This window comes from Blennius ocellaris, assembly GCF_963422515.1.
Source record: "Blennius ocellaris genome assembly, chromosome: 16".
Taxonomy (NCBI): Eukaryota; Metazoa; Chordata; class Actinopteri; order Blenniiformes; family Blenniidae; genus Blennius; species Blennius ocellaris.
In genome coordinates this window covers 5,544,173-5,565,706 of record NC_137665.1, presented here as the reverse complement: position 1 = coordinate 5,565,706, position 21,534 = coordinate 5,544,173, and the positions used below count along the sequence as shown (strand labels likewise).

Here is a 21,534-nt window from a genome sequence, read left to right as displayed (position 1 = left end):
AACACTGATTGTGTCACTACTAATCGGTTGTTAATCGATTTACTCACTTTAACCTTCCCAGGTCATTCAGTTTCATCCAGCCATGGGGTTCACACGCCTTGCTGTGATGGTGTCTGTCACCATGATACACCTTGTTTCAGGTAACTGTTTGTGTCCTCTAATGCATGTGAGGTTATTGTTCTACCACCATGGACAACATGAGTTTTTGAGCTGTTTTCTTGACATCCTTTGCCTACTAGACTTTTTTTTTTGTAAACATGACAAAAGCAGTAATTAGTCTTGGCTTTTTCAGGCATGAGCTTCATGACTCCTGAGCCTGATACACCACCAACACCGTCGCCAGACTCCTACCCGCTGGGTGGCCTGATCCATGCTGCGCTCCAGAGTAAGGAATACTTAGGACAGGCGTCTGCAGCCACTGGTACACTAACACAACTCTTTATGGCTCATGCAATGTCGCTACAGTGTGACAGGGTGATTGCTCAATGAGAATGAAAACCCGACTGACTTGAGACTTTTTCGCCCTGCAGGCACTACCACCAACCCAACTCAAGCTGTGCCGGGGCTCGGGCAGCCACAGTCGACAGTGACGGCCATATCTCCAGGGCTCCTCACCACAGCTTTAAGCTCCTCATCTGCTGCGAGCCATGCAGGGTCAAAAAGTATGTCCTCGCTGCCCTTGGAGGAGGAAACGACCACCACTCTGATCACCACAACCACCATAACCACGATGCACGTGCCAGGTACATGCATGGTACCACCTGTGCCCTCTCCATGTTGTTGTTGATTTTATTTTTTTATTTTATTTTTTTTTTTTTTTACTTGTGTGAAGAAATTCTTGAGCAGAATTCTGAGTCCAACAGATGCTTTTAGAGCTGCTCAGATTCTCCCAGTGCCCGCTTCTACGATGAACGAATTGCATCTGTTCCAATGACAACTTCAGCTGCTTCGTCTCACTTTGAAGGAAGAACACAGAGATGAGTGTGAGAGAAAAGGTAACACAAAGCATTCATGTAACATCAAGAGGTCACACTATGAGTTATTTATAGTTTTAAAAAGTTCAAAGACTGTAACACCAGTTGTATTAGGTTTTTTCTTCTTATATGTTAGAGTCAACACAACTACCTGCTCATTAAATGCACTGATTACCAATTTACCTTAATATTTAGCAAAGTTATTTCTTGTAGGATTTACAGTATAGAGAATTCTGTTTAGACGTTTAGCTCACAATAAACAGTCCAATAGCTGTTTGCTCACAATATCAGTTAATTCTTATGACACACAAATGTGTTTTCCTATGCTTTCAGTTTTATTCGGACAAAAGTGAAATCTTTTTGTTGTTGTTGTTTCTACATTTCAGGATTCACATTTGAAACTCAGAAGACTGAGTACGAGTTGAAGATGAAGATATTGAAGATGAAGATAGTGGTGTCATCGCCTACTTTCCGGTCATATATATGGAAAACCTCTTTAATAACCCAGCAACCACACAGATTGCTTTCACGGCTTCAGGTGTCATGATATGACACTGAGAATGTGTCAGGAAAGATGTGGACGATAGAAAGGATAGGATGGAAACTACAGCACAGCTCACTGAAGTTGTTTAAAGTGAATCGTCAGACTTTTCTATCGATTGCATAAAATCAGCTGAATATAATATCGATATGGTCTGTTCTTCAGTGGTTTCAATCAGCATTTCTCCATTTGAGAGGTATATCAACCATTTGATTGAATAAGAAACACAATTTTATCCATTAGTATTATTCATTAGTTTGTATTCATCCCGTCCTCAGAGCACCTGAGTAAACATAGAAGAAAAGCTTTGAATCACATTAAAATAAATGCTGTAAATGTGGTGAATTGGAAACAATAAACATATTCTCTGCATATCTGTTGCTGTGTTCTGTTTTCTTTCAACAAATAAATTCCAGCCGAACGATGAACATGAAAACAGATTAATTGAATAAAGAGCAGCCAGGTGATCTTTTAAATGCTAATGCCAGAGCTATCATTGTCTGTGTGTGACAAATCAGTCAGTCAACAGTGCCTCATGACCAGAATACTAATATGAAGTGGTAAAGCGCTCAGCGGCATCCTGTATAGATGAATGCCCTCAGGTGAGACCTCATCACAGCTTTTAGGTTGGCTCAGGTGCTTGTGCTACTGGATGGCGATCAGAGCTGTACAGTGAGCTGGACGTAGCTGACTTATCAAATAGGCAAAGAACAAGTTGAATTTCACGCATGTAGAAGGATCTGTAAGGTCTTTGTACACGCTTGTGTTTGTCGCCTGCTTCTACTGAAGGTGTATTATGTCTTTAATTTATCCAACTCTCTGTAAACTTATATTTGAGTGACCACAGGATCGGCCTCATCTGTCAAATCAACGCAGTAATCACTTAGCTTGTTGTGGTCTTGCCAAATGTTTGATGACAGGCTTTGCTCTTATGTCTGTAGGCTGCAATAAACGCGTGGACTTTGTTCAGTTTTTGTCACCTAACAAAACAAAAATCCAGGAAAATAGGCATAAAGCAAAGCTGGTGTTGATTGATGATAGTGAAATGTACTATCTGAGTATTTTTTTAGTTCATTATGCAAATTCTAAAACCAACAAATTACTGTTTTACTGTGTTTCATAGTTATATAATAGTCCCTCACTCTGCCCAGTGTGGAACGACAACACCAACGTTCAGAAAAACAAAACAAAATATGATACTATCTCCCATATCAGTTGCTTTTATTGTTGTGTCAGGCTGACAGTTTCCTATATTTATGTTTACCGTTAGCGAAATTGACTGTAAAGCCCTGTCCCTTATCACACAGTGTTTGTATTATATGGCGCAGTCAGTGATTTGATTGTGCTGAAGCAGAGCAGCCTCCTTCGGTCATGCAGCCAGCAGAATAATTTAATTCGGGGTGAACCAAGACATTATAGTTTCACCCGAGCCAGTGCTCACAGGCAGGAGTGTCTTTTAATATTCATCACATCTAATTGATTTACTGTTGTTAAGAAATATGGCAACGTCACAATCAGGTTGTTCCGTTCAAGCTCAGATGTCATGTCCAGGAATGAGATTGAATATGCTGCTCCTCACTTCTGCTCGTACTGCAGTTGGGAGCTGTTGGGATGCTGGTTAGTTATAGAGTCATCTTTGGAACATGTTTTTGTGATGTTTTTCTTGACGTGCAGGTATGTGGATATTGGTCATTAATGGACATCTTTAAAACAACAAGCACCGAGTATTCCATTTCTAAACTAAGTAAACAAACTAGGTGACTTTTGTATTTAACCATGTTGCATGTTCTTTCATTTGACTATAAAGACTTTTGATAGCATCAGAAACTCATTTCTCTCTCTAAAACTGAGCATATTCAACTGTATGATGTTAAAATTACACTAATGACCAGCCAGTGTTTTACCATCAATACAGACGAAAACTGAGCAGTCATTCTGGCAAAGTGCTAACGGACTAGCGGACTAAAGTGAAATAGAAGTCAGCCTGATCATAGAATACTCACAGAAGAGTCCACTTATAAAGAGATCATTGAAGTTGTGAGCTGAGTTTGCTTAATAAGCTTAATATATGACATGTACAATGAGAGCATAAAGGGTTTTCTGTTTTTAATACCATGAAAAGTCTTTTGAAGTAAAACATTAGCTCAGCACAGTTCCCCTTCCAACCCCAATGTTGGGAATTTGTTCCCCAGCTTTGCTACTTAAGACTATAAACCCCACATTTCTGTCTATGGGTGAATGTGACTGAACTTATAAAGCATACTGACACTGCTCAAATAGTAAAAATGAACAATGTAACAAAGGTATGTATATTTCTAAAAACTTTTTTAAAACTTTACCTGCCATTTCTTTGTTCTTGCAGTGCAATGCAATGCAACTTTGTCAGCGATGGAGGATGTTGTCGAGTCACCGGATGCTGCTGCATCATCAACCTTTTCTCCTCTGGAATGCACCTACAGTATCACAGTGTATCCAGGCTACGGTGTGGAAATTGAGGTAAGTCTTTTTTTTTTCCTGTTTTCTTTTTTTTTTTTAAAGGCCATCACAGTTTTTTGTGTTATATCTGAGCATGTTTTGAATCCGAACACTAGGAAGATTATTGACATGATAGCAGTTGCCTTTAAAACTCAGTGCTCTGCAACTTTCTGCCACATTAGTTCATCGAATCTTCTATATCGATTCGATACTCAGGGATTATGGCGCTAATCATAGGCAAACACAAAGAGAGGCAGATAATCGCAAGTGTTTGTGGACTGTGGGAGGGAACTGGAGAAAAACCTACATAATCATGAGAACATGTTCCCGTCACACAGTTTAGAGCTGTGGATATTCTTACTGTGATATGAGAGTCCTAGCTACTACCCACCATGCATCCCTCAACTCAGACCATTTTATCCAGCAGAGAAGCTTCTCATGCAAACCTCAAACTATTTTCATTAAAAGACTGTTATATGAGCATTGGGCTTGAATGAATAAGATTCATTTTCCTGCACGGGTAAATTAGCAAGCTTTTTTTTATTTATTTTTTTATTCCTTATGTTTGCTCTTTTCCACTGAAGGTGAGGAAGGCAAATCTTTCAAAGGAAGAGTCTCTGTCAATCATGGGACACGGGGGCTCCGGACCTGAGCTGTTAGCCAACGAGACTCTGATGAAAGTGGGCCAAGTGATCCGCAGTACAACCAATCAGGTGTACATTCACTATCGCAGTCTTCGACAGACCAACCATGGCATGTTCAGCCTCCACTATCAAGGTAAAAAAGAAAAAAAAATCCAAAATGCAAACCCACTGCATTCAGTAATAGAGAAAAAAAACTAACCGATGATTCTCCACTTGAAATTAAAAAGCTTTCTGAATGGGAACTTTCACACTGCGCTAACACTAAAACATTTTGTAACAGTGCTTTGTTTTGGCACATAACAAACTTTGTAACCTGGAATAAGTTCACCAAGAGGTATAAAGAGGTTGAGTGACAAAATGTATTCAAAATGATTGTGAAACAGAATAATCAGAATAATAAACTGCACTGGTGCTCGTGAAGAGGCAGCTGGTGAACGATGGCTCCTGCTCAGTTGTGTCACCTGGTACAATCTGTCGATTCCGGTGGGATGTCGGAGGTGAAGGACGGACATACGGACGACATCACAGAGATTGAAGGATTTCGATAGTAACTCCCAGCTGATGGATTTATACAGTGTGTTAATCGAAAGCTGGGTGGTTCCCAAAGTCGTCTCTATTACTGAGAGAAAAGATCTCTTTTTTTAAATCGGCTGAGCTCAGCTGTTTTTCTCCTTCACTTTTCATCACCAGCCTTTCTACTCTCCTGCCCATTCCCTCTGTCCCCGGAGAACGGCGGCGTGACAGTGACAGACATCCATCCAGGAGGTCAGGCCCACTTCCACTGTGATCCGGGATTTCAGGTCCGCGGTCATGAGGTGGCCACATGTCTTAATGCCACACAACCCCGCTGGAGCACTGCTGAGCCTCACTGTGTTGGTGCGTGAACGGATTTAGATTTGCAGTGCGACTGCATTGGTGTCAGATATGAGAACGTAATGTGTGGGATCATGTGCTTCCTTAGCTGTGTCTTGTGGAGGGTGGATTCGCAATGCAACTGTTGGACGGATTCTATCTCCACCCCCTCCATCTGTCAGCAACCACAGTAATGGAAATAATCTGAGCTGCCACTGGTTAATAGAAGCCAAAGAGGGACACAGGCTCCACCTACACTTTGAGAGGATCGCGCTGGATGAAGATGACGACAAGTAAGATGACGTTTCCACAAGTTATACATGGCCGATCATTCTGTATTTTTTAGAGCAAAATAGTGAAATCTCAAAACTTATGAGGGATAAAACATTATAAGAAAATATTTGCAAACATCCACAGAGCTCAGCAGGATCCATGCAGTTTCAGCAAGTTCTGAGAGAAGATGGTTTGCCACACAAGGAATCAGCCCAACAGAGCAAATGTAGAATCTAAAAACAGGCAAAGGTGAAAACCAGAACAAGCAGAGGTCACTACTTGGCAAAGCAGATGGCAGAAACAAACACTAACGAACTGACGAGAAAAGTACATATACACACGCTGGGAGTGGGGCGCTAACAAGGCACCGCTGATAACACTCGGGAGTAATCGGAGGGTGCAGAGGAGGACACAAGGGAAAGGTCAGAACCATGAAACAATGATAAAGTTATTGGGCAGCAGAGGCAAGAACAACATGAATACATAAACACACATACAAGCCATGAACTAGAGAAAGGAAGACAAAACCAGGGAACACACATGAAAAACATCCCTTACACTCATAAACATCGGCATAAACATGAAAAAAAAATGTAAATAACTCTAATAATGAAAAGCACATGCACCACACAGCAAATTTACAACTGTTATTTGTTTTTTCTTTTAGCTTGCCGCCTCTGACTTTTTTTTTTCTCCTTATAGGATAATTGTGCGCGGTGGAAACAACTCTCTGTCTCCACCGCTGTTCGACTCAGATCTGGATGACGTGCCAGAGCGTGGGCTGCTGAGTGATAGCTCCACACTCTACCTGGAGCTCACAGCAGATTCTTCCTCCATCCCTCTGCTGCTGGCGCTGCGATATGAGGGTGAGCGTGTGCAAGGTCTTTCCTGCTTTCAGCAGAACGGAATAGATAGTTTGCAGCGCTGCACATTCCTTTGATGTCATTATTATTATAGCTTGGTGTTTATTAGCTCGGTCAGCCTGAAAGGAGGATGACTCAAACTAAAAATGTGAAATTGAATGTGGTATTCTTCTTGATACGTTACTTTTTATATGGCTACAACTTTACCGAGGTGTATTACTCTCAGTTTGACATAATACACACATGATTTTCGATAGAAGTGCTTACAGCCCACATTACAGCAGCTTTTTTTTTTTTTTTTTTTTTTACAAGCTACATCTTGTTCTTTCATTGTCAAGAGTTTTAGATTCTGAGCTGTGTAAAAAAAAACAACCAAAGAAAAAAAATCTCCAGCTAAAATCCCGAGAAAGTTTGGTCATGCACCGACTTCTGGTGATTTCTCCCTCTCTTCTCTGTTTTCAGCCTTTGACGATGAGCACTGCTGGGAGCCCTACATGCCTCATGGGAATTTCAGCAGCAGTGACCTCACGTATCAGCTGGGCACCACCGTCACCTTCACCTGCTCTCCAGGCTTTGTCATGGAACAAGGTTCAGGCACCATTGAGTGTGTCGACCCCAGCAACCCCCACTGGAATGACAGCGAACCTGTGTGCAAAGGTCAGTTCTGCTTGCATTGGTGAGTCCCTGTTGAAAAACTCTCCAGGAAGTCATTTTCACACTATTTTCTTATTTTCTGACGGTAATAGCAGTAACAGGATTTTTTTTTTATTAAATAACACAATGACTGAAAAGAAATCGTATGCACCTGACTTATTTTCCCTAATACTTCAAATAATGCAATTAAGCTTCTATTTAATATTTGTGTTCTATTACAATGATATCAAAACTGCATAATTTAAATGAATAATCTTGATGCACTGATAATTGAAAGAGAGTCCAAAATCTCAATAACCTCTCAAACATATGTTATTTACCTTTTATTCAAAATGTTTTCAAATGAAAAAACTGGAGCCACTTTGACGAATTTATATTAGAGCGGCCACTTCTACACAACGATTCACTTATCTGATTGGTTGGATTTATTTCAAGCCACTGGACAATTTCACTGATATGCACGATATGTTGTTTTACATACATAATGCTGAGTTTTATCAAATTTTTTTTAAGGTTAATAAATTGTCGTCATGACAATTTCAGTGTGACAAAAAAATATAAGTGAGGACTCTCGCCACCTTCCTAAACATCTTTCATTTCTTGATTCAACTGTGAAAAGAAATCTGCTAATGAATTCATATTTACATACCACATAAGTTTGTTACACGAGGTGTGAAAGCAATTTGATTCATTACTATTCAAAGTGAATTGTGGTAAGATGGGTGCCTTGAAGCGTCAAGATGTTGTAGCCACACTGTCTGTGTCATCTGCTGATCTGCCGGCATGCTGTGAAAACTGAGAGCAGCAGAGAGACGGTGTTAGACTCAGTAAAAAAAAAATTGGCTCAGATTTTGCACCGGGTCAGGGACTGGCTGAAAAAACACTGGTGCTATAGTTTGAACCAGTCGAAAAGCGTCAACAAGATAAACAGGCCAATGTGTTTAGGCTGAGAGATAAGTGCAAAGCAAGTTCCCATCTGGGATGATATAAGGAGGCAAATGAAGAGGATTTGATTAGATTGGGCATTTGAGCATTTTGCTAGAGCCCAGTGCTCTTTCATACTGAGCGGGAGCTGCAAGAGCTGATGCAGATTGTGCCATCTGCTGGCCTGCATAGTGGCGGAATACTTTGCCTCACAGCAAGAAGGTTGTGGGTCCAAATCTGTTTGGGGTTTGCATGTTCTCGCCGTGGGTGCATGGGTTTCCTCTGGGTACTCCGGGTTCCTCCCACAGTCCAAAGACGCGCACGCGAGGTTAACCGGTGACTCTAAGTTTCCTCTCGGTGTGAATGTGAAGGTGATTGTCTGTCTCTGTGTGTTTGCGCTGTGATGGACAGTCCAGAGTGAATCCTGCCCTCCATACAGGAGTTACTTGTGATTGACTCCAGCATCCCGCAACAATGATGTGCATCTATTATGATTTTAAAATGTCTTTGATTAAATAGAAAGCATGAAAACGTTTTGGTAAACTGAGAGGGAACGAGGCAATGAATAGACAATAACAGAGCAAGCATTCGTGGAATCATTTAAAATGAAACGTGTTTCAGTGTTACGCAGCCTAGCAGTAGATGAAATGAGAGACTTGGATCGAGGTTGGTCCTCGGTAGTGGCTTGCCTGACATACGGTCCTCGCCATGTCTTCCTTCATTCTCTCTCCAGTTACAGTTTTTTTTTTTATCCAAATACCTGCTGTTTCATTTCCCGCTGCAATTTAGTTTTTTTCATCTGTCCTCCCAGTTTTTGACATCAGTCTCTGTGTGCTCTGCTCTGACAGCTCTGTGTGGAGGGGAGCTGACCGAGCCCTCGGGCACCATCCTGTCTCCTGACTGGCCCCAGAGCTACTCCAAGGGGCAGGACTGCGTCTGGCAGATCCACGGCAACGAGGAGAAACGCATCGAGCTCTACATCCAAATGTGAGGTTTACTTACAAGTTCAGTCTGTGAGCAAGCTGAATAATCCCAGAGTTTACAAGTCATGCTGAACAACCTTAAGTCAGTTTATATGAAAGTGTTAAATTACATTACTGTCAAACATGCTTGATGTAAATGACCTATCTGAGTAAAGGCGTAAAAACTCATGTGACTTATAATGAACTGGAAAAAAAAAAGAAAACCCTCACGGCATCTTTAAATAAAATTCAAGTTATGAAATGTAACACATTTGCAACTTCAGTTCCAGCAATGGTGTTCTTGTAATTTCTTGAGCTGTACATCAGAATTTCTTCTGGACATATGAATTCTTTTACTGCAATGTGAGAGGAGCCAACTGTATATGAATTCCAATCTTTAAATAATCTGCTGCCTCTCCTGCCTTTCCCTCACTTCTCTCTGTGGTGTGCTGACTAATTTAAAGCATCGGGTGGGCGGACGGGTCGTCTTGAAATACAGAATCTCTCCAACAGGCGAAGCTCATCATCCTTATTTTATTTTACATTTTTGGATTTGTTCTTGTTCTCCCTTTTTTGCAGTTTAAACATCCGTCAAACGGATGTGCTGACCATCTTCGATGGGCGCGACCTCATGTCTCACGTGATTGGCCAGTACCTCGGTCCCAGGGAGCGTTTCTACGTCATTTCGGGGGGGTCGGATGTCACCATTCAGTTCCAGAGCGACGCAGATGATTCCAGTTTCATCTTGAGCCGGGGATTTCTCATTCATTATCATGGTAATAGCCAAGCGTGTGGCTCAGAATGTGAACATATTCAGTCGGATCTTGTCTGACAGTACGCTCTTGCTTTTGAATAAAGACCTTATTTTTGTTGAATTGCTCTCTATTCCGTGCTTTTGCAGAGGTCGAGCCCAATGACACCTGCCCAACCCTCCCCAAGATTGAGTTTGGGTGGATCAGCTCCTCACACGCGTCTCCCGTGCGCGGCAGCGTGCTGACCTATCAGTGCCAACCAGGATATGACATCAGTGGCTCTGACATCATCACCTGCCAATGGGACCTGTCCTGGAGCAGCAGTCCACCCACCTGTGTCAAAGGTGAGACGCACGGGACTTTAACTGTGGACACAGGATTATGACTGTGCTGTTGTCATATTGTCACACAAAGCAGACCGAGTAATACAGACATGCTGAAGGTATCTTTTGTCGAAAGTTGGCAGGGGTGGAGGTAACGGATACTCACATAACTGTAATTAAGTAGGACATTTGAATTTCCATTAGCCTTTTTGTCAATAATGAAATTTGACTTTATAGTTAAGCACAACGTAATCTGCTGAGCTGATTTTAAAGGTGTACATCTCTGCTGAGCGTGCCCACCATTTCAATCAATATTACTTTTTTTGTCTGCATTTAAGTGTTATAAGTAACAATACAGATTTTTTAAAAATTTTAAAACAAACAAAAAAAACATTTGATTTAATGAAAATTATATTTATGTTCAGATTACATAACTTTTCAGTTTATTTATTTATTATTTATTTATTTTATAGAACTTTATAGCATTTTATAGGTTTGTATTAGGATTTAAAGGCTAAAATAAGGAAGCTTATTGCAACCATGAACATAAAATATATAAACATCTGACTTTGGAATTAAGAGAAAAAAAAATGTCACATTGTATTGCGGCCTTATTTTTTAGATTGTCTTAAATTGATAATATAAATAATTCCAGAGAGAGGTACAACAATGTTTTTACATGCAACTAAATACAATACAAGTAATGTAACAGTAGTGATGCTTTAGTTCAAATATTTATTACATTACTCTTTTTATCTCTCGAAACTAATAATGCAAATAAAATCCATGATTCTTTTCTTTTTATCCATATTGGATTATGTCCACATTTGTCATGCAGTATGTGGTTATTTGAACCCCCCACAGTTCAGCAGTGTCCTGATCCAGGTGAGGTGGTGAACGGAGCGCGCTCAGTGCGCCCTGAAGCTGGTTTCGCCGTCGGGACAGTCGTCCGCTTCTCTTGTAACCAGGGTTACCAATTGGAGGGTCCCAGCCAGATTTCCTGCCACGGACGAGACACCGGGACGCCCAAGTGGAGCGACCGCAGTCCCAAGTGTGTCCGTAAGTCCTGCCGCTGCTCCCGAGTCCTTTTATTATCTGTATATGAAGAGTATCTCTGTCCAGAAACCACATTACTTGTGTTCCCTCTCGTGCAGTCAAATATGACCCGTGCTCAAACCCGGGAGTTCCCGACAATGGTTACCAAACGCTGTACAAGCACAGCTACCAGGCCGGAGAAACTCTGCGCTTCTTTTGTTATGAGGGCTACGAACTGATCGGCGAGGTCATCATCAGCTGCGTTCCTGGACACCCGTCTCAGTGGAACAGCCCGCCGCCTTTCTGCAAAGGTAAAGGTCACAACGTTTTCACAATGTGCCTCACTGGAACATTTTTTTCATCTTATTTGTAATGCCCAGGTTTGGGGTTATACACAATGTGCTTTAAAAAAAAAAAAAAAAAAAAATTGGATTATCGACATCAGGGATTTTCAAAGTGTAAAAGCTCACAGAGGTCTCACATCAAGTAGTAAATGCATGGTTATACAAAATAATTCCTGCTGTTTTTCTCTTGTTTCCTTCTCATGCAGTGGCATATGAAGACCTTTTGGAGGATCACAAATTAGAAGGTGATTTCTTATGTTTTCTCTCATATTTATATGTAATAAGTAATTTTTTTCTCCCCCAAATGTATTATGTAAATGCAATGTCACATTTTAATTTCTTTATTTTGAAACTTGTTAATTTATTTTGTAGATTGAATAAAACATTTTTTAAAAAACACTTTTTTAAATTTAACATTCACAATAAGTATGTTGATTTATTTATACTGTGATCGACTCTTTGGCTGCAAAATGTTATGTTGTGAACAGAAAATAAGAACAGAGCTGATGACAGGTTATCTTGCAGTGTCGCAGTCGTTCAAGCCGTCCCATCAGATCCTGAGTGAGAACATTGCTTTAGCAATTATTCTCCCAATCATCCTCGTCATCCTTCTGATTGGAGGAATCTACATGTACTACACGAAGTAAGTATTTTGTTTGACCAAAGTAACAAGCACTTACACTTTTGACAATATTCTTAAACGGCATCATTCCCTCTAATTTCATTCACTGACTCGGTTTCCAGTTATAGAGTGGCGGCACAATTCATTGATGTGCTTATATTTATTTGTATTTTTTGTTCTTTTCACTCCCAGCATATGCAGACTAGAATGGAAGCCGCTCTTCTGGAAGTCTCTCTCTCACACACACTCCTACAGCCCCATTACAGTTGAATCTGACTTCAACAACCCTCTTTATGAAGCAGGAGTAAGTCTATTTTAATAGTTTTTTTCATCTTCTCGTTATTAAGTCAGGCAAGCTATATAGATTTTGAATGTCATATATTGATGGTTAACAGTTTCTAATGCTGCAAATGTGTCCTCTGTGTCCCGCCACAGGATACACGGGAGTATGAAGTGTCCATTTAAAGAAGAAAACATCTTGGTGAGGATTAAAACACAGAAAACAACTCTTTGGGAAGGCATATCTCTTCTCATTATAACGGCCTCACACCACCTTCGTTCATAGTTTTTTTGTTTTTGTTTTTACATCAACACATATCTGGTTTATTGATTGTGGAAGTGCTTTAATGAAATGAGTTGCACTGATACGGTGGTCCGCAAAAATGTGAGTCCCACTTCACAGTCCAGCTTTCTGCATCACTAGGACTGGTGCCTTATAAAGGGTAAAAAGAAAAAGAAAATTGAAACAGAAGAAAAAAAAATGTGGAAGAAGATTAGGAGAGAAGAAAACTGTTAAAAGGGATTAAAGGGACAGATTTATTGAGTTAAATCATTTTGAGGCCAAAACATTACACAACTTGGCAATACTTTATTTGTAACAATCAAAAGTAACAGTTTAGACCACTGAATATATCCTTAATGTATTTTATTTATTTCATCACTAAAGTGGTTTGTGTCACATTTTGCGTGTCAAAGTGTTACAAAGGGAAGGAACCTAAAATTTCAATAAGGAGAACTTTTTTGTTGCGTGTAACACACACACGCACACACACATTTACACACACACGCGCGCACACACACACACACACACACACACACACACACACACACACACACACACACACGGAGACACACACACCAATTGAATGTAAATATATGACTTACTATTGGCGGAGGTTAATATGTATACTTAATTGTATATATAAGCCTCATATACATATATATAAATATATATACACTTACACGGGGTGGCGGGAGGTTATATATTTTCATTATATACCTATAATGAAAATTCAGTGCCAAATTATAATGGTAAATAATTTAATGTCACTAAGTGTTTCATCTGTTGTTGGAATAGTGTTTACAAAAGCTGTTGTTTATTTTATTTTTTGCTGTTTCTGAGTGCATCGTCACACAACGTCACATGACAAGCTGTATAAGAAAAGGTGAGGACATGAATGTCATTATGCTTAGAGCATGCACTGATTGTAAATTATATTGCTTCTGCTCAATCTTTTCATTCTCATTATAGTTACTGACAGTTATCATTGTTATCAGGTTTGATGTTGTATGCACTACGTTGATGAAAAATTACAAATCTGGCTGCTTGCTGTGATGCATTATGTATTTATTTACAAATGATTGTTTAATTGGTGAATGTAGTTTCATTCACTGTGCCAAATGAAGGATCTTGGAGACTTGCTTTGTAGACTTAATTCTTCTCTTATCATCGGTAGCATTTCTTTGCTTCATATATGAATACACTCTTTTGGAGGCAGTAAATTATTTGCTAAACTGGAAATAAAGTCTCTGTTGAATGGCGTAAAGCTTGTGTGTCTAAGTGTCTGTTGTACCTACATCTGCACATACAAAAAGCTGTTACTGTTACATATCAACTTGGTTCAAGTTTTATTATGTTATTACTGGTATGTTATGACATACAGCTTTAACTTTCTCACTATATAGTGTGAGAATGGCATGGCATTCATATTTTATTCTGAGTTATCCTTAATGTACTTTTATAGTCACACTTTCTGTTTTGTAAGAAACAAATCATTGAAGCTATTCTCACTAGATGAAAACAGTGTGTATTATTCAGTGATTGCACCTTCTTTCATTCTTTCAAAATCTACATTTGTTCTTATCAGATTGTTTGGTTGAAAAGATTACAGGATAAAGTGACTACATTTTAAAAGGAGAAGCTCTCGTGGTTATTTCAAGAATGTTGACCGATGATTAACATTATATTTCTATTCTATTTTATTGTATTCTAAATACATTACTATTACTTTTTTTTTTTGGTCCAAGTTGACTCTAGGACCTTAGAAAGATAAAATAAAATTGTCACACATATTCATACTCGGCTTAGGCTAAAATCCTCTATGAATGTTCTCTGAAATCAGTTTAAACATCCCACTTATTATTTATTTTATGAGTCGTTGAAAAAAGTTTAAAATGTGTTTTGGTTTTTTGGGTGCGATCATTTTCATTTCATAACCCACTAGAAAAGAAAAGAAAAGAAAAGAAAAGAAAAGAAAAGAAAAGAAAAGAAAAGAAAAGAAAAGAGAACTGTAATTCCGCTTGAAACCACGTGGTGGCAGTCGTTTCGACATTATTGTGACAGTAGAAGAAGACCATAGCGGAAGCTGTTGGTCTGGTTTCGTTTCCGTCTGACCCAGTTAGCTTCTCACATTAGCTTCTGTTTTTAATCTTTTGTCCAACAATGGACGCAGCCGTCCTTATTGTTGCGGGGATTTCTGTTTTTAACGTGGCTGCTGTGTGATCTTTGTAGTCGAGAAGAAGCGGTACAAAGCAAATGAGCGCAACGGGCTCAAAGCCTCCAGTAACACAGACTAGCTGTTGTTAGCCACTTTGATTTAGCTGCGATAAAATGAGCTGTCAAACGTTTCCTCCCGTTTAAAGTCTTTTCACTCAGTTTGTTTTTCCAAAGCTCCACATTTAGTCGTCTTAGCTTGACTCGGCTCACACTTGCTGTTCATTTGGATGTTCACTGTGGTAAGTATATTTTTTTTCATAATCTATATCAGGATTATTTAGCTTCAATAACTCGACATGGAACCGTGTAAATTAATCTGGTGTTTTTCAAGCTATTTTTGTTCTGGTACTTCCAGATGTTGATTTAACCAAATCATGACTTAAATCGTGTATTTATTCACCTTCAATTATGAGTTTGTCATACTGGTGCTGGATAAGAAGAGTCAGTTCATTCACTCGTTCACTGACTGAAAAGTAAGGTGTGGTCAAAGAATATCTTCGATTTAAATACATGTATTTTATACCTTTTCTGTTTTGTTTTATCAGTGTAATAAGCAAGTAACTGACTAAATTTACTCTTCTATACAAGTGCTCACCTGACAGCTACACCGAAGCCTACAAAGATGAAAAATAAGCTCAATTTAAAGGTTCACACTTCAAAATCAAAATGATCTGTTAAAGAGGGTGATATGATTATATGAAGATGTGTGTAATATCCAGGCATGAAATATTGATTAAAGTGTTGATCACATTTATTGTATTTGCAATATTATAGTGTTTGGCACTCGCCTCACAGCGAGAAAGATCCTGGTTTGTGTTGAGGTTTGGAGGCCTGTCTGTGGGGAGTTTGCATGTTTTCCCCGTGCTGTGTGAGTTCAGGACTATGTATTTTTGTGTTTTTGGCTAGAATTTGTTTCCCTTGTTTTGTTCTGCTTTTCACTCCTATCATATTGCGATGTGGTTTCCGTGGTAGCAAACGATCATGCCCTAATCTGTGTAACAATACAAGACTACTTGTGATCTGAAAAGGCTATTACATCTGGAATACTCACACAGTTGTCGATTAAGAGGCTACTCCATTTCCATTAGGATTGTTTTTAATAATGCCAATATTATTATCCACAATTGTATTACTGGCATTGATTCTGTTTCCCGGTCAAACAAATAACACCTCATCATTGTCTGCATTGCAGCCGGGAAGTGATTCTTCAGCCTCATGTCTGCTGAGGCCTCAGTTGGCAGTCATGCTGCCGACTCTGCCCAGCCTGCTGCTTCCCAGCCTTCCTGTCACAACACTGACGAGCACAGAAGTCAGGGACTCCTCGGAAGCAAGTACGTCAAGTTGAACGTTGGGGGCTCGCTGCATTACACCACGGTCCAGACTTTGAGCAAGGAGGACAGTCTGCTGCGCAGCATTTGCAACGGGGGCACAGAAGTTACAATCGACACAGAAGGTGAGTGTGTGGGCTTGTGTGCTCTGACATTTGAAAACAAATATTTTTACATTGCCGGTTACAACATACTCATCTCATTGAGCCTTCTTGCATTATCCACAAGTTTCGTGTTGTTGATTTTTACGCTGTTATATTTTTACTGTCATGTATAGTTTCACAATCACTTATCAAGCTCACGTTTTTCTCGGGGATTTAATTCACATATAGAACTGAACGTTTTACACATTCAGAGACGTGATCTGTAAAATGCTAACAGGAAGTGTGTGTGACTCAATCTGGATTCGTTTTTATGATTGTCAAACTAATAAAAATTGACTGTTCCTGAACGGTGCGTCTGCACTGGCTGTGAAGGTTTCCTAACGATATCGAATCATTAACAGAAATCAGATTCTTGTCTCCCTACTTTTCAGCTATGAGTACACTGTTGTTTTTCTTTTTTTTTTTTTTTTAAACTTTATTTATAGATTTCTCATTTTACAAGTACGAACACACACATCATCATTCCCCCTCACCCACCCTCCCTCCCATGTCACTGTTGTTTTTCTATACGAGTTTAAAATGCGTGTATTCATCATGGAACTTGAATCAGATGCAAAGTGAATGTTGTTTTTGTGCGTTGGCTGTAAACTCAACGCTGCGTCTACCAACATACTGTGAGATGCGCTGATTTTACCACAGAAAAAACATGGTTTGCAGAACAAGGCCAATAACTGACGGATCATTTCCACTTTCCTGCCAGGTTGGGTGGTTTTGGATAGATCGGGTCGACATTTCAGTGTGGTTTTAAATTTCCTGCGCGATGGCTCGGTACCACTTCCAGAGGACCACAGGGAGCTGGATGAGGTTCTGAAGGAGGCTCAGTACTACCGAGTCCAGGGACTCGTCCAGCACTGCCTCAGTGCCATGCAGGTGAACACATGAAATCAAAATGCTGGTTTTCATTTGCACCATCACCATCGGCTCTTCAAGGTGTTCAACCGCTTTCTGACGCCTGTAAACTGTGGCTCACTGACTTGGTTAGAGGCAGTAGTGCTGCATCTCGTTCTCTTCGTGTATTTCGTAATAAACCTACACGGTGACGTGCACTCATTCACAAACCACAAAGAACACTGTGAGCAGAGAACGTCGGCAGGAAGCGATATTTATAAACCATAAAGGACTTTTAGTTCCCAGTAGGTTTGACACATCTGCTCAGTTACAAATCTATAATTGATAAATTCATAAATATTCGATGAATGTGTATTTAACAAACTTCCTTTGCCTTCAGAAACGAAAGGATGTGTTTGAAACTGTGTGCCGCATCCCCATGATCACCTCAGCCAAAGAAGAACAGAAGATGATTGCTACTTGTAGAAAGGTAAATTCAATTTATACGTCAGTGGTTCTTTAAATGTTGAGCTCTGCCAAGTACCAACATTACGACCAACCTGAACATACAATATCGTACCCAGTCACCTCTGGACAATTCTCACAGGAGACATGATTACTCCCCATATGAACATTAGGTACTGATCATTTGTGCAAACGACAACCACACTGAAAAACGCTGCAGCATTATAGCAGATATTTAAACTCATCTTTTATCAATATGCCAAGCCAGGATACCAATAAAAACAACTTTCCTCCAGGTACCACTAGAGGGAGCCCATGTTGAGAATCTTTCCTTTTTGAGAAACAACCAACTGCAGCAAAGTTAGAGAGAAAGTTGGAGATTTGATTTGACAGTGAAGATGAAAAGTGTGTCCACTGTTTCTTTTCTGTTGACATATATTGAAGCAATATAAGTGTAATCTCTCAAAACAATTGTATTAATTGATTTATTTGCATTTGATATTGTGTTGTCTCTCCAGCCGGTGGTTAAACTACAGAATAACAGAGGAAACAACAAATACTCGTACACAAGGTAAAAAATGCTGAGTGTGTGTGTGTGTCCGAAAAATTAAGAAGAAATGTTTTGCATCTGCAGTTTGAAAGTGTTTTTAATTTCATTCTTTTGTTCCTTTTCTTTTCCAACTCTCTGCGACCAGCAACTCAGACGACAACCTGCTGAAGAACATCGAGCTGTTTGACAAACTGGTGCTGCGGTTCAATGGACGCGTGCTATTTGTCAAAGACGTGCTCGGGGACGAGATCTGCTGCTGGTCTTTCTACGGCGAAGGACGCAAAATCGCTGAAGTGTGCTGCACTTCCATAGTCTATGCCACAGAGAAGAAACAGACCAAAGTGAGACACGTGTAAAAGATTAGTTAATTCAATTAGTTCCGTTTTCTCTCTCGTGATGCAAAAACAGTTTTGTTAAGCTTGGAAACAAAATTTTGATGAACCCTGTTTTAGAGTACAATCAAAATTCATAAAGCAAATGGTTATTATTGATTGGGTGAAATAGATTGAGATTTTTCTATGAATGAACATAGTGGGAGAATTCCAGGTATTATTGTGGAAATAGTCACTTTAAGCACTGCTGCATGGTAGGTCTCTTTAAAATGATGCATGGAGCTGAAACTCTTATTCTTTCATCTGGGTGCAAACCTAATTTTCAGATATTTTACTTTCATCACTGAAACGTAGAGTTTTTGTTGGTGCACTTTTAAATTTGACTGTTAAGTAAGTTGTTTAACAAAACATTCTTCTGTTTTTTTTCATTTTCAATTGCGAATAATTTCAATTTACCACCAAACATTTGTGTTTGCAGGTGGAGTTTCCCGAGGCTCGAATATTTGAAGAGACCCTCAACATCCTCATCTATGAGAACAGCAGAGCGTCCGGTCCCGGAGGGCTACACCTGCTGGACTCCAGAGGTTCGGGTTCTTCGCTGGGCCAGTCGGAGGAGGAGGGCGCCGTGGGAGGAGACCGACGAGTGAGACGGATCCACGTGAGGCGGCATATAATGCACGATGAAAGGGGGCACGGCCAGCAAACTGTGTATAAAGACTAATAATGTGAAGCCATTAGGTATGAGAGAGTGACTTACTGTGTGTCCTTTTGTTGTTGAATGCTAGCAGAATGAACGCGACGTTCTTGACCCCAGCAATAGGTCGGTAATGTAGTTATTTAATGAGGCGTCTCTGTGAGGGTCGTCAGCTGATTTGCGATTGGGAGTTTTTAGGCGATGAACAAGAAAGCATCTGTTTACATGGAAACAAGTTGTGTACATTCTTTAAATAGGAAATGTTTAATTTACTGGGACTGAAACTGGAATTAATAGAATTTTTTTTTTCAAACGTCAATGAACCGCTCGTACGACGATAAGCGGGTCTTGAGACTTGTTTCCCACCTTGCCGGTTCGGGATGGCTTTCTTGGAGTTAGGCGGCCTACCGTCGATGTGGGTGTTGTTGATGTGCACTGGCAGCCTCCGCTGTGTTTGACTGGTGGGAAACACTGCGTCAGTTTTTATTCAGGTTGTGAAACATCTGTTGCCGTTTCTCTGCTGAGCTGAAATGCTGCCAAACAGTGATGATCAGAGGATGGTGAAGCTGAGCCTCGATGTGGTAACACTGGAATTAAGCAGAACAGCCATGTTTAGTGAGGTCGTCTATGAATGAGATTGTACAGCAGCTCCTTTTTTCTTTATTTAAATTATTAAAGCTGTTGCTTCAGAATATTTCTTTTTTTATATATATATATACATATAAATTAATTTATGAACCTAATTTATTGTTTGGTATTTAACTTTTGTATTGAATGCAACCTTTGTGTTAAAAAAAGAAAGTTGTAATTTGATAGAAAAGACATGGTTCGTTCAACATCACGAATCACAAATTGGAAATGCTTGTGTAAATTGGTTAATCTTAACTTTCAGTTTAATGTTTCACGTAGAAAGGTACCACATCTTTGTTGTATTTTTTTCCTGAGCCACTTTTGTCTTTAGGGCAAACCACTGAATTCAGCTCAAACACACACCACCAAAACAGGAGGTTTTTTTTAATATTTTCCCTCGTGGAGAGGTTGAATTTTGTCTGATATTCACTGTGTAAACTCTTGTCACTGAATACTGGGGGGGAAAAGAGCAATATGTATCTCACACCCTTCGTTCAAAACGTAAATTTCAAGAATTCCCTGAAATATGCACTAATTCATCTTCCGTCCAGTGGTGGTCACGAAAATGTTCAGAATAAATGACTTGTGAAAATCAGCCTTTGTGTCTTGGTCTTATTTTTTCACCTTTGTGTACATGCGAAAGGTATGCGCACATGTAGAGTAACAGGTTGGTTAAAAAGATTGCATATCAAAAACTCAACAGGAAGTCCGCAATTTTGAAATATACATTGGATTTTTGCAGCTATTTGGACCGAATAGTCTTCTGGAGAGAACTAGTCTGAGGGAGCAATTCCAAATGACCTAAAAAATATTGTGGCGATGGACTAGAGATTTGTGAGCAAAAGGTATCAAAATTATGACTCTCACTTGTAACGCAACTTAAAAAAAACAGCAAGTACAATATAAATAGACTGAACGTGATCAGACATAGACATACTAAGACTTCTCATCGGCCGGTGGTGTCGATTAGAGCTGACATCAAAGCGCGACGCCATCTTGGATGGGTCACCCTGCACCTAAAGTCAATCTATTTCTACTGAGGAAGATGTAGTCCAACTATCATCACTTTGAATTTTCACACAAAAAAGCATGTGCTTTTATGCAGGAATAATTTATTTTGCTTCTTCACAAAGACTGACATATGGTAAGTAAATGTATAAATTATGAAACAATTTGATCATTTAGAGCTGTCTCAGACGTGTATAAATACCAGAAACATATGTCCTTATATTTTTGCTTTTGTGGGCTGACTATATTTGATTTTTTAACTATTACAGGCACAAGCATGGGTGCACACACATATAAACACACTGGTCTGTGTGTGTGTGTCACAGCAAATAAGACTGTATACGTAATCTATCTTTCTATTTATTTATAACAAGCAAAAAGTGTGTGTATGTCTAAAAAAAAGTTGCACAAAGCAAGGGAGAGATTTTAATAGCAGATTCAGGATGTTGACAGATTTATGCAACATATCAAATACGTCATCAGACTGAGGTTCACTTTGAGAGAAACGTCCACTGGTCGGC

General features: G+C 39.6%; 2 protein-coding genes across 2 annotated transcripts; both read left to right on the top strand.

Annotated features, from left to right (window-relative positions):
- Positions 1–82: 82 nt before the first annotated feature.
- Positions 83–12,703, top strand: sez6l2 (seizure related 6 homolog (mouse)-like 2; the record flags this gene model as incomplete). The annotated part of the gene is made up of 18 exons (XM_080510762.1): positions 83–140; positions 293–421; positions 531–743; positions 3,878–4,011; positions 4,575–4,767; positions 5,325–5,510; positions 5,596–5,779; positions 6,462–6,625; positions 7,085–7,279; positions 9,049–9,187; positions 9,742–9,938; positions 10,064–10,258; positions 11,102–11,296; positions 11,392–11,583; positions 11,823–11,861; positions 12,142–12,259; positions 12,431–12,542; positions 12,674–12,703. The coding sequence occupies 18 exons, from the start codon at positions 83–85 to the stop codon at positions 12,701–12,703; spliced, it is 2,673 nt and encodes an 890-aa protein (XP_080366888.1).
- Positions 12,704–15,036: 2,333 nt separating this feature from the next.
- On the top strand, positions 15,037–20,600 carry kctd13 (potassium channel tetramerization domain containing 13). The gene is made up of 7 exons (XM_080512233.1): positions 15,037–15,253; positions 16,207–16,467; positions 17,207–17,376; positions 17,735–17,824; positions 18,318–18,370; positions 18,495–18,690; positions 19,160–20,600. Exons 2-7 carry the CDS (start codon positions 16,230–16,232, stop codon positions 19,400–19,402), a joined length of 990 nt encoding a protein of 329 aa, XP_080368359.1. The 5' UTR covers positions 15,037–15,253; positions 16,207–16,229; the 3' UTR covers positions 19,403–20,600.
- The last annotated feature ends 934 nt before the right edge of the window (positions 20,601–21,534 follow it).